This window comes from Dendrobates tinctorius, unplaced genomic scaffold, assembly GCF_039654945.1.
Source record: "Dendrobates tinctorius isolate UK_male_01 unplaced genomic scaffold, ASM3965494v1 ptg000368l, whole genome shotgun sequence".
NCBI classification, from domain to species: domain Eukaryota; kingdom Metazoa; phylum Chordata; class Amphibia; order Anura; family Dendrobatidae; genus Dendrobates; species Dendrobates tinctorius.
This window is the reverse complement of record NW_027362034.1, coordinates 212,807-229,528: the sequence shown is the minus strand read 5'-3', so window position 1 is coordinate 229,528 and position 16,722 is coordinate 212,807. Positions and strand designations below refer to the sequence as shown.

General features: G+C 42.9%; 3 protein-coding genes across 3 annotated transcripts in view; 1 reads left to right on the top strand and 2 right to left on the bottom strand.

Annotated features, from left to right (window-relative positions):
* LOC141075744 (uncharacterized) overlaps positions 1–16,722 on the top strand; it is a 559,419-nt gene that overhangs the window by 507,947 nt on the left and 34,750 nt on the right. The window lies entirely within an intron of this gene.
* On the bottom strand, positions 5,869–8,223 carry LOC141075742 (uncharacterized). The gene has a single exon (XM_073562889.1). It carries the CDS (start codon positions 8,060–8,062, stop codon positions 6,470–6,472), a length of 1,593 nt encoding a protein of 530 aa, XP_073418990.1. The 5' UTR covers positions 8,063–8,223; the 3' UTR covers positions 5,869–6,469.
* LOC141075727 (gastrula zinc finger protein XlCGF66.1-like) lies at positions 8,905–14,022 on the bottom strand. Its single transcript, XM_073562875.1, has 6 exons — positions 13,876–14,022; positions 13,567–13,746; positions 13,362–13,485; positions 13,181–13,278; positions 12,892–12,982; positions 8,905–8,909 (listed from the first exon to the last, which is right to left on the bottom strand). The coding sequence occupies exons 1-6, from the start codon at positions 13,951–13,953 to the stop codon at positions 8,905–8,907; spliced, it is 576 nt and encodes a 191-aa protein (XP_073418976.1). The 5' UTR covers positions 13,954–14,022.

Below are 16,722 nucleotides of genomic sequence, written 5' to 3'. Positions count from 1 at the left end.
ATTCCCACAGACCACTGCACACAGATACAGCCCCACAGACCACTGCACACAGATACAGCCCCACAGACCACTGCACACAGATACAGCCCCACAGACCACTGCACACAGATACAGCCCCACAGACCACTGCACACAGATACAGCCCCACAGATCACTGCACACAGATACAGCCCCACAGACCACTGCACACAGATACAGCCCCACAGACCACTGCACACAGATACAGCCCCACAGACCACTGCACACATACACACAGCCCCACAGACCACTGCACACAGATACAGCCCCACAGACCACTGCACACAGATACAGCCCCACAGAACACTGCACACAGATACAGCCCCACAGACCACTGCACACAGATACAGCCCCACAGACCACTGCACACAGATACAGTCCCACAGACCACTGCACACAGATACAGCCCCACAGACCACTGCACACAGATACAGCTCAACGGACCACTGCACACAGATACAGCCCCACAGACCACTGCACACAGATACAGCCCCACAGACCACTGCACACAGATACAGCCCCACAGACCACTGCACACAGATACATTCCCACAGACCACTGCACACAGATACAGCCCCACAGACCACTGCACACAGATACAGCCCCACAGACCACTGCACACAGATACAGCCCCACAGACCACTGCACACAGATACAGCCCCACAGACCACTGCACACAGATACAGCCCCACAGATCACTGCACACAGATACAGCCCCACAGACCACTGCACACAGATACAGCCCCACAGACCACTGCACACAGATACAGCCCCACAGACCACTGCACACATACACACAGCCCCACAGACCACTGCACACAGATACAGCCCCACAGACCACTGCACACAGATACAGCCCCACAGAACACTGCACACAGATACAGCCCCACAGACCACTGCACACAGATACAGCCCCACAGACCACTGCACACAGATACAGTCCCACAGACCACTGCACACAGATACAGCCCCACAGACCACTGCACACAGATACAGCTCAACGGACCACTGCACACAGATACAGCCCCACAGACCACTGCACACAGATACAGCCCCACAGACCACTGCACACAGATACAGCCCCACAGACCACTGCACACATACACACAGCCCCACAGACCACTGCACACAGATACAGCCCCACAGACCACTGCACAGAGATACAGTCCCACAGACCACTGCACACAGATACAGCCCCACAGACCACTGCACACAGATACAGCCCCACAGACCACTGCACACAGATACAGCCCCACAGACCACTGCACACAGATACAGTCCCACAGACCACTGCACACAGATACAGCCCCACAGACCACTGCACACAGATACAGCCCCACAGACCACTGCACACAGATACAGCCCCACAGATCACTGCACACAGATACAGCCCCACAGACCACTGCACACAGATACAGCCCCACAGACTGCCGCACACAGATACAGCCCCACAGACCACTGCACACAGATACAGCCCCACAGACCACTGCACACAGATACAGCCCCACAGACCACTGCACACAGATACAGCCCCACAGACCACTGCACACAGATACAGCCCCACAGACCACCTCCGTCACACACATTCTCTGCCCATTAGACTTACATTGAACTCGCTACGAGTACCCGAGTATCAGGAGCTACTCACTAATCCCTATCACTGACCTGTGTGAATACCTCTCTAAGGTTGATGTCTGCATTCCTGGGTGAATGTGGACACCTCTGTCAGCAATGCCTGCATTTATGGGTAAGTAGTGACCTGCTGTAATTAAAATCACCACCTGGTGGAGGGCGGAGTGCTCGGTCAGTAAGCTAATATACGAGACAAAAAAAACTGACTGGCACATCCAGACTAGTGTGAATAGGTGTATACCAAGAGGAGCTACCCCAATATACAATATACAAAGAAAGGTTGCACTCTATCATGCTTAAGCATGTCAATGTGGAATATGTGAAATTTGACATATTCCACATTGACATGCTTTAGCATGATAGAGTGCAACCTTTCTTTGTATACTTTGCCTGCTCCAGTCACGCAAGTTGTGTGCTCATTTCTGCCATTCGCACCCCTCTCATCGACTTGCATTGATACACGGTGGAATTCCACCCTGCACATGTTGCGGCGACTGTGGCAGCAGCAACAAGCCCTGACGCAGTATGTCATGTCGTATAGCCTGGGCCAACACAGTATGCAGATGGCGCATGTCACATTTACAGAGTGCACACAGATTAAGGACCTCTGCACCCTTCTGCACAGTTTTGAAATGGCTACTAAGATGGTTATCACTGATGCCACCATCATCAGCATCACTATTCTGGTCATCTATATGCTGGAGTAGACTGAATAGCCAGCGGGAAGAGATGGTGGTCCCAGAAGAAGAGGAGGAAGCAGAGGAGGATGCAGAAGGGATAATATTGTCTTTAAGTTCAAGACTGTCGCAACACAGGTGGGTGCCAAGGGAGGGTGGATTACTGTGATCGATGAAGGCTGGTGATAACAGACAAGCTGTTATTGAAGGGGCAAGATCCAAGGAACAAATGGAGGAGAAAGAGGTGATGGGCGAGTAACTGTCTGTTGTTCGTGGTTGGAGGGATGGGACGGAGGAAATGAGCCTCATTGTTACCCAGCCACCAACACAGCATGGGCTTGGACCTCATGGTAGAGACTGACATATGAGTGCCTTCTTGCTGCACTATCTGCAACATGATCCCCGTATAGTTATGATTAGGAATAATGCTGACCACTGGGTTGCCACTTTATTAGATACACGTTATAAAACCAAATTTTGCCAGATGGTTCGCACCCTAGAAAGGGAACAGCGAATGCTGGAGTATTGAAACACGCTTTTACACAACCTTAGGAGAGCTTTTCCCCAAGACAGCAGTGAATCACACCGTTCGCATCGCAGCTGTAGACTTCCAACCTCCGGACCGTCAATTCTTCAACGCCAAAACATTAGCAGCAGCGGTGGAAGTAGAAGAAGCAATTTCTGTGAGTCCTTTGACACTTTTTTAGGCCAACGCATGACGTGGGTTACTTGCTTACGTATTTTACCCAAAATATTAACTAATACCTCTCATATTTTTTATGTGTTTCTTGCACTTTATTTTTCAGGGTGCAGTTGGGCCCATTCGGTCTTGTAAACTGTGGTGTCTGTTCACATTGGATGCATTTGGATGGCGCTAGGCAGCCCGCCTGATCTAATAGTATGGGTGTAACTAATAGGCTGTTAGCCTGGATGCTGTGCATTACCATTGTGTGAACAGCGGAGCATACAAGTCTTCATTGTGCATTAATATACCAAGCAACCGCCCCTCCATACATTGGTGGGTTGTGAGCGGTTGTCTCATCGGTATTCTTGCACCTGTGTTGCCGCCATCTTAACTATATGGGCCCACTCACCCTGATAGTGCATTTGTTTGGAGGTCTGGGCAGGTCAGCATCTCTGCTTTTAGATGTGGTTTTGAACATTTGACTGAATTTTTATATCTACACATGATTTACACAAATTATATTTTCTTGTCTTAACTCTATACTATTTCACATTAGAAGCTGTGTATTTTTGTAATTATTTGTATGTACACATGATTGATTACCACTTCTGTCTCTGTAAAAACAATCCCCTTTAACCCCTTTCTGACATTGGGTGTAACTGTATGCTGATGTCGGACTCCCTCCTTTTGATGTGGGCTCCGGCGCTGAGCCCACATCTTTTCTCGCACATGATGGGCCAGAAACCCCGCACTTCAGTGACCCTGTCACATGATCGCGGGTCACCGATGGGTTGGTATGACAACCAGAGGTCTCCAGCAGACCTCTATGGTTGTCACTGCCGGATCCTATGAGCGCTGCCCAGTGGTTGGCGCTCATAGCAAGTGAGCAACTCTGCTACATACAGGTGATCTGATCATTGCTTGTATGTAGCAGAGCTGATCGGGTTATAGCAGCTTCTAGCCTCACATTGAGACTATTGAAGCATGCCTGTGGAGACATGGGGTGGTCAGCGCGCACCCCGGTCTGCTGGCCGAAACGACTTGGATCAGAGGTCCTCCCACCGAACGCAGGCTCTCCCTTTAACATGGGCATAACGCTACTCAGACAACACACAGTGAGGGTAATGCAGTGTGGCAATGCTTTATTGTACCACAAAACAGGCAGAAAACACATAGAACAGTCCCAGCAAAATACCCAGCAGAGTGCACATTACTTAGTCTCACACTTCCGCTGATTCGCTCTCAGGGTCGCTACCCCACCTGTGGCACGCACAGAGATGAGGTAACGACAAGCGTAGGAAGATGACAATCCATTCAGTCATAGAATCATAGAATCATAGAGTTGGAAGGGACCTCCTGGGCCATCTGGTCCAACCCCATGCTCAAAGCAGGATTCGCTATATCGTCCCAGTCAGATGTCTGTTCAGCCTCTGTTTGAAGACTTCCATTGAAGGAGAACTCACCACTTCTCGTGGCAGCCTGTTCCACTCATTGATCACTCTGTCATAAAGTTTTTTCTAATATCTAATCTGTGTCTCCTCCCATTCAGTTTCATCCCATTGCTTCTAGTCTTTCCTTGTGCAAATGAGAATAAAGTTGATCCTTCTACAATGTGACAGCCCTTTAGATATTTGTAGACAGCTATTAAGTCTCCTCTCAGTCTTCTCTTTTGCAAACTAAACATTCCCAAATCCTGCAACCTTTCCTCATAAGACAGGGTTTGCAGACTGGTCACCATTCTGGTTGCTCTTTTCTGAACTTGCTCCAGTTTGTTGATGTCTGTTTTAAAATGTGGTGCCCAAAACTGGACACAATATTCCAGATGAGGTCTGACCAAAGAGGAGTAGAGGGCAATAATGACTTCACGTGATCTAGACTGTATGCTTCAGTTAATACATCCTAGAATTGCATTTGCCTTTTTTGCTGCTGCATCACACTGTTGACTCATATTCAGTCTGTGATCTATTAGTATACCCAAGTCTTTTTCACATGTGCTGTTGCTTAGCCCTATTCCTCCCATTCTGTATATGCTTTTTTCATTTTTATTGCCCAGATGTAGTACTTTGCATTTCTCCCTGTTAAAAACCATTCTGTTAGTTGCTGCCCACTTCTCCAGTTTATTTATATCTTTTTGAATCCTCTCTCTCTCTTCTCTAGTATTAGCTATCCCTCCTAGCTTTGTGTCATCAGCAAATTTAATCAGTTTACCCTCAATTCCTTCATCTACATCGTTGATAAAGATGTTAAACAATACAGGGCCCAGGACAGAGCCCTGTGGTACCCCACTTGAGACATTCTTCCAACTGGATGTGCAGCCACTTACGACCACCAAGGTAAAAGGCCAGTTGATCCGAGGATCACAACCTGGCTTCTCCAAACGTATCCATGGTTCAACGATAGTCAATGGAGCAGATCTGTATTCTTCCAACCGAGGCTGAAAACCCCTAGGTTGTTTCCTACCGAATGATAGATCTGAGTCCCTCGTGATGTAAAAACTATACGAAGTATATAGTTTTAAGTCTGGGGTCTGCCGATATGTGGCTAGTTTTCTGTTTCAGATAACATGATTTTAATTTTTTTTTGTCCGGTCTCGCTTGAATATATGTCAATATTAAATAGTCACCTGATGACGCCTTTGGTGAGGACAATGAAAGCAGTAGAAATAAGAGGCTTGGAGAGTGAGTGTGTTTACATCACCTCATCCTATATACTGAATTGTGGGGTATATGTTTTTTTTCTATTAGTCACCTTCTGACTAACATTCAGGGGGTGAATTAAGGGTATAGTTTTCCATTTGGAATTAATAAAGTTTAGTTTTATCCTTTTTTCAGCATACATGAGGAATGACAAGAGACAACCCATTTAAGAAAATTTAATTTTGGTTAAAACTATTCCAACATTATGAACATAAAAAAGGCTTCTCCCCTATGTGACGTTTCTGATGTTTATTAACAGCTGATTTCCAAGTAAAATATTGACTACATTAAGAAAATGAAAAAGGCTTCTCCCCTGTGTAACTGCTCTGATGTCTAACAAGAAGCGCTTTCCATTCAAAATATTTCCCACATTCTGAACAGGAAAAAGGCTTCTCCCCTGTGTAAGTTCTCTGTTGAGGTGGCTCAGTGTTAGTCCCTGGGTTCAACTCCCATCAAGGACAACATCTGCAAGGAGTTTGTATGTTCTCCCCATGTTTGCGTGGGTTTCGTCCCACATTCCAAAGACATACTGTTAGGGAATTTAATTTGTGAGCCCCATTGGAGACAGTGATGATAATGTGTGCAAACTGTAAAGGGCTGCGGAATAGGTTAGCGCTATATAAAAAGAAAGATTATTATTAGTAGTAAGATTCCATTTCTGTTAATACATTTCCCACATTATGAACAGGAAAAATGGCTTCTCTGATGTGATCAAGATTTATTTTCCATTAAACATAAAGGAAGTTTCTCCCCTCTGTGAGTTATTTGGTGTGGAACAAGACTCCCTTTCTGGTTAAAAATTGTTCAACATTCTGAACATGAAAAAGGCTTCTCCCCTGGTGAGTTCTCTGGTGCCTAACACAATCTGATTTAGTGCAAAAACATTTCCCACATTCTGAACATGAAAAAGGCTTCTCTCCTGTGTGAGTTCTCTGGTGCCTAACACAATCTGATTTAGTGCAAAAACATTTCCCACATTCTGAACATGAAAAAGGCTTCTCTCCTGTGTGAGTTCTCTGGTGCCTAACACAATCTGATTTAGTGCAAAAACATTTCCCACATTCTGAACAGGAAAAAGGCTTCTCCCCTGTGTGAGTTTTATGGTGATTAACCAAATCTGATTTCTGGTTAAAACATTTCCCACATTCTGAACAGGAAAAAGGCTTCTCCCTTGTGTGAGTTTTATGGTGATTAACCAATTGTGATTTCCAGTTAAAACATTTCCCACATTCTGAACATGAAAAAGGCTTCTCCCCTGTGTGAGTTCTCTGGTGCCTAACACAATCTGATTTAGTGCAAAAACATTTCCCACATTCTGAACATGAAAAAGGCTTCTCCCCTGTGTGAGTTTTATGGTGATTAACCAAATCTGATTTCTGGTTAAAACATTTCCCACATTCTGAACAGGAAAAAGGCTTCTCCCTTGTGTGAGTTTTATGGTGATTAACCAATTGTGATTTCCAGTTAAAACATTTCCCACATTCTGAACAGGAAAAAGGCTTCTCCCCTGTGTGAGTTCTCTGGTGTCTAACAAAATGTGATTTAAGTGCAAAACATTTCCCACATTCTGAACAGGAAAAAGGCTTCTCCCCTGTGTGAGTTCTATGGTGAGTAATCAGATCTGATTTCTGGTTAAAACATTTCCCACATTCTGAACAGGAAAAAGGCTTCTCCCCTGTGTGAGTTCTCTGATGAGTAACAAAATGTGATTTCTGTATAAAACATTTCCCACATTCTGAACAGGAAAAAGGCTTCTCCCCTGTGTGAGTTCTATGGTGATTAACCAAATCTGATTTCAGTGTAAAACATTTCCCACATTCTGAACAGGAAAAAGGCTTCTCCCCTGTGTGAGTTCTATAGTGAGTAATCAGATCTGATTTCTGGTTAAAACATTTCCCACATTCTGAACAGGAAAAAGGCTTCTCCCCTGTGTGAGTTCTCTGATGAGTAACAAAATGTGATTTCTGTATAAAACATTTCCCACATTCTGAACAGGAAAAAGGCTTCTCCCCTGTGTGAGTTCTATGGTGATTAACCAAATCTGATTTCAGTGTAAAACATTTCCCACATTCTGAACAGGAAAAAGGCTTCTCCCCTGTGTGAGTTCTATGATGATTAACCAAATTTGATTTCAGTGTAAACCATTTCCTACATTCTGAACAGGAAAAAGGCTTCTCCCCTGTGTGAGTTCTATGGTGATTAACCAAATCTGATTTCCATGTAAAACATTTCCCACATTCTGAACATGAGAATGACTTTTTTGCTTTAGGAGCGGTTTGTTTTTTAATGCCTCTTTTGTGACATTGCTTTCCCTTATTACTCAGTAATGAATCAGAATATGGGACCTGTTTCATAGGATCAGATGACAGATCTTTGCTGTGAATGGATGATGATATATCTGGAGTAATGGCATTCACTTCAGTTGTATCTTGTAGGAGCTCAAGATCATCAGATTTAAAAATTGAAGATGTCAACTGTCCCTCTGATCTCCTGGTACAGTCATCTGCTAAGATAAAAAACAATTATTTATTAATAAAATATCCTTTAGTTTCATATTTTTGAACATTTCTACTTAAACTGTCCATAAAAATGGCAAGCTATGTAAAAAACTTTAATTATTTACCAAGACATTGACTGTTCACAGTCTAATAGAAAACCTTGTAGGATGAACCAGTAGTGTGTGGTGTTCAACTGTTTGTATTCGATAATTGGGAGGCAGAATGAACAAAGAAACGAATCAATGTTATGTAGACGAAAATAATACCAATTCTCATCTCACAAAAAACAAGTCCCCACTCAGGCCCATCATCTGTCAATGGAGAAACAGAGTTTCCCACACTATTAGTGGCTCAAAGGCTGTTGAAAAGCAACAAGGTTTCTATAAACCAATCCAGCAAAATCCGCTCTCACTTCGGAGTCTTGCAGTGTGCGCAAACAACATCTAGGATCCCTGTAATTAGCAATATTATAGTGAGAAGAATCCACTTAATTTTTGGTGTGTGTCTCCTGGAGCACAATCTGGGCACTATGTTCTGGGTAAGAAAATGGCAAATGTGTAATTTTCACTCCAACATCCACTGCATGTTAATTTCCGGAAAGTTGCTGTAGAGTCAAAATATTCACTCCTCCTACACACGTGGTCAAAATTGTTGGTACCCGTTGTTTAATGAAACCCACAATGGTCACAGATATAACTTTAATCTGATAAAAGTAATAATTAAAAAATCTATGAAAATGAACAACTGAAAGTCAGACATTACTTTTCAGCCATGCTTCCACAGAATTTAAAATAAATAAAACTCATGAAATAGGCCTGGACAGAAATGATGGTTCCCTTAACTAAAATATTTTATTGCACAACCCTTGGAGGCAATTGTTGAAATAAACTGATTCCTGTAGCTGTCAATGAGACTTCTGCACCTCTCGACAGGTATTTTGGCCCACTCTTCAAGAGCAACTACTTCAGTTGTCTCGTGTTTGAAGGTTGCCTTTTCCAGACGGCATGTTCCAGCTCTTTCCAAAGATGCTCATTAGGATTTAGGTTAGGGCTCATAGAAGGCCACTTCAGAATAGTCCAATATTTTCCTCTTAGCCACTCTTGCATGTTTTTAGCTGTGTATTGTGTGTCATTATCCTGTATGACATGCGACTGAGACCAAGCTATCTGACATTGGGCAGCACATTTCTCTCTAGAATCCCTTGCTACTCTTGAGATTTCATTGTACGATGGAGATTCTAGACACCCTGTGCCAGATGCAGCAAAACAGCCCCATAACATAACAGAGCCTCCTCTATGTTTTACAGTAGGGACAGTGTTCTTTTTGTGATATGCTTCATTTTTCCATCTGAGAACATAGAGCTGACGTGCCTTGCCAGAAAGTTCCATTTTTGTCTCATCTGTCCATAGGACATTCTCCCAGAGGCTTTGTAGCTTGTCAACATGTAGTTTAGCAAATTCCAGTCTGATTTTTTTTCAACAATGGTGTCCTCCTTGGTCGTCTCCCATGAAGTCCACTTTGGCTCATACAACGACGGATGGTGTGATCTGACACTGATGTTCCTTGAGCTTCAAGTTCACCTTTAATATGTTTACAAGTTTTTCTGGGCTCTTTTGTTACCATTCATATTATCTGTCTCTTTGATTTGTCATCAATTTTCCTCCTGCAGCCACGTCCAGGGAGGTTGGGTACAGTCCTATGGATATTACATTTCTGAATAATATGTGCAACTTTAGTCACAGAAACATGAAGCTGCTTGGAGATGGTCTTATAACTTTTACCTGTAACATGTTTGTCTATAATTTTCTTTCTAATCTCCTGAGACAACTCTTTCCTTCGCTTCCTCTGGTCCATGTTGAGTGTGATACGCACCATGTCATCACACAGCACAGTGAGTATCTGTAGCCTCTATACAGGCCACTCACTGATTCCAGGATTGTAGACACCTGTGATGATAATTAGTGGACAAACTGCGATTTACACATTCTGTGGAAGCTTGGTTGAAAAGCAATGTCTGACTTTCATTTGTTCATTTTCATAGATTTTTTTATTTATTATTACTTTTGTCAGATTCAAGTTATTTCTGTGACCATTGTGGGTTTTTCTGTCATTAAACGAGGGGTACCAACAATTTTGACCCCGTGTGTATAGATTATAACCATCAGTGAATTAATTTATAACATGGAATCACTTTATGGGGATTTTGACTATTCTGGTTTTCTGTCATTTAGTCATATTAGGGCTTCTGCATATGGTGTGTCCAATCTCATCTGGGATCTGTTCCTGCTGTCCAGCAGGAGTAATCTGCTCCCTACTTCAGCCAATTGGAAAGTACCACACCCTACTAAAGCGCAAAGCACATGGCCGGAATCTGCCAGATACAGCGCTGTTCTCCTCTGGTTCAGTCCTCTGTGCTCAGCTTGCGGATTAAAAAAACTGGAGTCTGAACTGAGAAAGTAAGTTAATGTGTATGCACAATGTAAGTGCATATTAACACATGGCCATTAACCAGAGAAAAAAAAAAGCAAAAAACACAATTATCCTAAACTAAAAAGTAAAAAATAAACTGCAAATAATGCATGTTTTACTTTTTAGTTTAGGATATTTGTGTTTTTTGCTTTTTGTTTTCAGCTTGCGGCTTGTGTGTTTGTTTCCTGCTGTGACTGTGGCCCGTTTACTGACTACTCTTGTGTCTTCTGATTCTGTCCTTCTAGTTCTGACCCAGCTACCTGACTATTCTTCTTGCCATCTAACACCACAGAATAGCGGGTAACACCATGGTCCAAGCCTAGGGGTCCCAGTGTATGTCCAGATTCCATGTAATGGTGTTAAAGGGCGATGAGCAAGGCAATCCTTGGGATATGGAAAGCAGAGAAGATAGAGCCAAGCATGGTCATGGTGGACATCTTTTGAGCTGCCAGGTGACCATGAACAGTGCTCCCAATACATTGTGTCTGCAAACTATTCCAGCTAGATCTGTATTCATATAGCTAAATGGCGCTCCTTCCCTTCTGAACACTGCCATGTGCCCAGACAGTAGTGTACAACCGTATGTAGGGTATAGTGCGAAGCTGGAAAATAATCTGTAAGATCCATCTGTTTCCTATTATCCTTTGTGAATAATTCCAAACTTACCACCACATAAAGTGACACACGTCAGATATTAATAATGGGGCCTGATTAAGAACACAAAACTGGCTGCGGAAGAGGTTAAATCAGAGGATTTTGGACACTACTGTAATCAAACACTGTGACTATAGACAATAACATCTACTGAAATGATCAAACTCCACAGTCTCCATCAGTAATAAATGAGCAGCTAGTGGTGAAACCTCTCTGGGTAATTAGAGTATGGGGCTCGGTGACGTCACAATCTAAACTATCGTAAGCTCCAATATTTTCTGTCAGATGAGTTTCATGGAGAAATATTACACATTTATAGAGAACTGTGTATAATAGTGCAGAGCTGAGATGTCTTAAAGGGAACCTGTCAGCAGGATTGTGCTCAGTAACCTACAGACACTGTCAGGTCACCGCCGTTATACTGATTACAATGATACCTGGTGATGAAATCCGTCTTGTGGTTGTTGTGTAATCTGTATTTGTTGTTTTCAGTTAATGAGATTCTCGTGCTCTGGGGCGGGGCTGTAAGCGGGGCTTTATGTTGTGCTCTGATTACATATTCCTCTGTATTGGCTTATGACATGTTGTTGATCCCTCACTGACCCGCCCCCATTATTACATAATGCATATAATAGCATTGATATTATTGTTGATAATGCCTATAATATTGTGGCTATTGTGAGGCTTAGAAAAAAAATTACATCCAGCAAAATGTCATCAGCGGCGCCTGCGTAGTAGCCTCTATCTCTTACTTATAGATACTACTGCGCAGGCGCCACCATCGCCGGTGACATTTTGCTGGATGTAATACAGATTAATATGTAATCAGAGCACCACATAAAGCACATAATACCTTTCTTCAAGTGATTTTCTATCTTGTCAGCACATTCTACGTACGCTGTCATTTGGCTTTATAGTCACAGATCTGGGCAGGTAACGGTCAGTGTCTCCTAATGTGAAGGAGAGAATGGCTACTGAAATCAATTATTAAACCTTATATAAGTCAGTTCAGATATGGTGTACCAAGATGGCGTCTGTGTCTTCAGACAACACCCTGGAAGGAATCCTTGGAATGCAGAAGCTGAGATACTGGATACCATATATGGAAGTGAAGGTGAATGGACCTATCATAGACTGACACTGGCTACTGAGAAGATTGTGTGACACCTATTTACTGTCTCTGTCTTGAGAATACACTTCAGTTGTGTGCAAGCCTTTGCTGAGAAAGGAGTAGACATTTAACTCTGTGTCCGGTATGACTCTTTAAGTGCACACTCGGCCTATATTGGGTCAGGTACAAGCAATCATATAGATCTTGCTTTAAGGGATCACCCTCACACTAATCCCAGGGAGTAGGTGGATCCTCCAGGTTGTAAGTCCTATAGAAAAGGGCTTTCAATGCCCAAAGTCATTTGAACATTTTTGGTTGGAGGAGAATGTTGTGGTCTAGAGGCAAAATGGTGATCATGGTAATATGGCCGGACTACACCACCGATAAAGCAGCCACAGCCGGTGACTGAGAGGAATCTGTGACTTCTCTGCATTCAGTGGTCACTACTCACCTGGATAGTCATATGTGGGAATCTCCTCTTTACACCGCTCATCACCCCTCACATATGTCTCTGTAGGATTAATATGGGTCAGATCTTCACCCTGAAACAAATATTGTGAAAGTCACAGACAGATGGAGAAGTCCCATCTATGATCAGCTCTAATCCTGCCATCTCCACCGTTCTCATTACACAAGTACAAAACATATAATACTGGTGGATAAAACAAGACTGAGCACAAGACCTTCACAGCCGTCTACACATCATAGGGGAGATCTCCTGACACCTTCTCTCCATCTACCTGATGATCCTGAGGAGCACTGGGATCTTCTTGGTTACAGTCCTGTGGAAGAAGAGGACGGGGACATCTCTCTGGTGTTGTCCTCTTACTGGATAGATCTGGAGGAAACACATACAGGGACTGAATTCATTCTCTACATACAGATAATTATAGGCCGTGTGTATTTAGTCCTGTCTATTACCTGGTGATGTGAGGGGCTGGGGAACCTCCATTATGACGTTCTTGTACAGATCTCTGTGTCCTTCTAAATGCTCCCACTCCTCCATGGAGAAATAGACAGCGACATCCTGACACCTTATAGGAACCTGACACATACAATGATACCGTCATCCCCGATCCCTTCATAGTGTTACTGTATAATGTCCCAGCATTCCCAGCAGTGTCACCTCTCCAGTCAGCAGCTCCATCATCTTGTAGATGAGTTCTAGGATCTTCTGGTCATTGATGTCCTCATGGATCAGGGGGTGAGGTGGAGGCCCCGTGATTGGGCTCAGGGGTCTGCCACATCCCTCAGATACAGGGCCCTGACAGCGATCACTAGAGGTCTTCTTCACCACTGTGTAATCCTGGTTATGGAGAGACACATTAATAAATGTCACTACAGACATTTCCAGAGTCCTCACCTCTCCAGTTCTGTCCATCTGTTATTCCCATAGATAAGAATGATGTAATGTGACGTCATCAGAATCTCTCACCTCTCCAGTGAGACGGAAGAGGATCTCTAGGGTGAGGTGTAACATCCTCTCCGCCATCTTGTCTCTGTCCATATCCATCCTTGATAGGTAAATCAGGAAAATTTTCTTTTGTAGAAGATCTTCACTGAGAGGATCCGATATTGTAGAGATCTGAATGAGAAGAAGATGATCTGATGTAACATCATAAGAATCCTGTGTAATAACACAATTACTGGAGATAATAAGGGAAACATATGAGATTTATTATCTTACAGGGTTTAGTTTTCTTCCCTGACATCTACTATTAAAACCTATATATTTAGGCCACAGACAACAAGCAGTTTCCTCCTCGGAGTCGGCAGCTGAACACGTTCCTCATAGACTCATCTTCCATAACGCTAATTCTTGTCTCATTACCGACACTGGAATCGGCATTAGCAATACTGCAGGAGATATTCATTACACGCGACATGAGAAATAACTCCTTCATGATGAGGACGAAATCTTCATCTTCTACTACGGCTCTAGAGACAGATTTGGCCAGAGTCGGTCACTGCCTCCATCCCCACCGGCCGTCTATATGAAGGTTTCCCGCAGGGCTGTGGAGTCAGAGTCGGAGTCGTGGAGTCGGAGTCGGAGTTAGTTTTGGTTGGAGTCGGAGTCGGTAGAAATGTACCGACTCCGACTCCAGCTTTAAAAAAAAAGTATATATATTTCATAATTGAACTTTCATATTCAGGCAAAGATAAAAATGCTCCTACCAGAGCTTCTAATCTAAAGAGACATTTACAGCACTTTCATCCAGAAGTACTGAAAGCAGTGAATGAGAAAGACTGCATCCAAACCAATGAACCAGTGCCCAGCTCTTCCAGCCAAACAAAGGAGCAGAGAACTTTGCAGCCATCAGTTGCAAGATATTTTGTCAGTGACAAAGTTACTGTGACAATGACAGTAGATACATTTAAAAAACAGATCATAGAGCTTGTTGTAAAGGATAGTGTGCCTATTTCATTATTTTCACGACCAGCTTTTATGTGTCTGAATGGGGAAATGGCCCGCAAGCTTGGTGTTTCTCTGGAGAGAGAGAGTATTAGAAAATTAGTAATCGAAGAAGCTTTTAAACAAAAGGAAGAACTTAAAAAAACTCTCAAGGGACGCTTTCTGTTTCTTAAAATGGATGCCTGCCCACGTCACAGAGTGAACTATTTTGCCATCAATGTCCAATTTGTTTGTGACAAAAATGAAATAGTTACCAAGACATTGGCAGTAAAAGACACCAAAGCTCATCACACCAGTGAGTTTCTCCAGGTCTTGGTGGAAAAGGTTCTGCAAGACTATGAACTTAAAAAAGAGCAAGTTCTTTCTGTCATAACTGACAATGCTTCAAATATGATAAGTACTATTAAGCTAATGAATGAGAGTAATGATGGTGACCAGCAGCTAGAAGAACATTCTGGGTCCACAGACACAGAAATGTTTGAAATAGAGGAACACAGTATTGTAACTGAGGAGCAAACTGAAGTTGCTTCAGATGAACAGCAACATGATAGTTTAGATGATCTTGTTGAAACTGTGTCAATATGTTCTTTCATTCATCACATGCGCTGTGTTGTGCATACGCTACAGCTGGCTATAAGAGACAGTCTGCAAGAAGGACATGCTGCTGCACTGATTGGCAAGGTGACAAAATTGGCTACTGTTGCCAGAACCCCTAAAGTTGACTCAATTTTGAAGAGACGTGCTGGAAAAGGGGCAATTATTGATCAAGCCACACGATGGGGCATTACTTACTTAATGATTCAGCGCTTGGTTGAACTGAAAACCTTTCTTGTAGACATGGCTAACCCTCAACTGACGCTAAATGAAAGTCAGTGGAATCAGGTGACTGAGCTGGAAAAATTGCTGGAGCACCCATTTACAGTGACTAAAAAATTACAAGCAGAGGACTTAACTCCAGGTATTTTCTTAAAGGAGTGGAAGAACCTGATGTTCCGCCTGTCCCAAAGAGGAGGGTTAATTGCAAGTGGCATTGCTACATCAATGAAACGGAGAGAGGAGCTACTATTACAAAATAACATTCTTTTGGCAGCTGTTTATGTAGACCCAATGCATCGGATTCTTCTAGATGATCAACAGCTAAGTAAAGGAAAAGAAGCTCTGTTTGAAATAGTAGTAAGGATGAAAGGGTTGCAGAACAGTCAGGAGGAACAAGAAGAATTTGGTCGTCCTGCCACATCTTCACCCTCATCATCAACTGATGAAGAATTTAATTTCGAAAAATATTTGGATCACAAGGACCGTGCAAAGCGTTCCCGCATAGAAGAGTCATCCCCATCAAGGAACACAGCCAGTACATTTCAGCAGAATTTTTCATGTGCACTAAAAGAAATTGAGAAATTTGACCGTTCATCAAAAATAACAGTGCAACAAGCGATTCCTCTGTATCCTGACATTGTCAGAGATGTTGCCCGAGTGGTTACTGCTTTGCCACCAACACAAGTTAGTGTAGAGAGGTTGTTCTCTGCTCTCAAAATAATTAGATCAGATTTGAGGGCATCCATGAAGGAGGATCTGACAGAGGCAATACTTTTTCTGAGGACAAATTTATAGATTTCTTCTTATTAACTGCATAAAAGTGTTTATTGCATATTTACTTACAGTTTAGAAAAGTTTATAAAAGTTATTTGCTATATTCTAATTGTATTCTAATAAATGTAGTTTTTGCTCTAAGTGGTCTGATTACTTATATGATGGTGAGAAACTGAATAAGCACGATGTTTAATATTTTACAACAGTAAATTTGTTGTTATGAATTGGCCATTTATGAAGGAGTCGGAGTCGGAGCCGGAGTCGGAGCCTGATAAAATC

Excerpts from the sequence above, each read along its gene's own strand:
- LOC141075742 (XM_073562889.1), bottom strand. The coding sequence starts at position 8,062 with ATGAAACAGGTCCCATATTCTGATTCATTACTGAGTAATAAGGGAAAG.
- LOC141075727 (XM_073562875.1), bottom strand. The coding sequence starts at position 13,953 with ATGGATATGGACAGAGACAAGATGGCGGAGAGGATGTTACACCTCACC. Across the intron at positions 13,486-13,566 it reads TGGAGCTGCTGACTGGAGAG|GTTCCTATAAGGTGTCAGGA; the intron begins GTGACACTGCTG and ends TGTATGTGTCAG. Across the intron at positions 12,983-13,180 it reads GTGCTCCTCAGGATCATCAG|GGTGAAGATCTGACCCATAT; the intron begins GTAGATGGAGAG and ends TATTTGTTTCAG.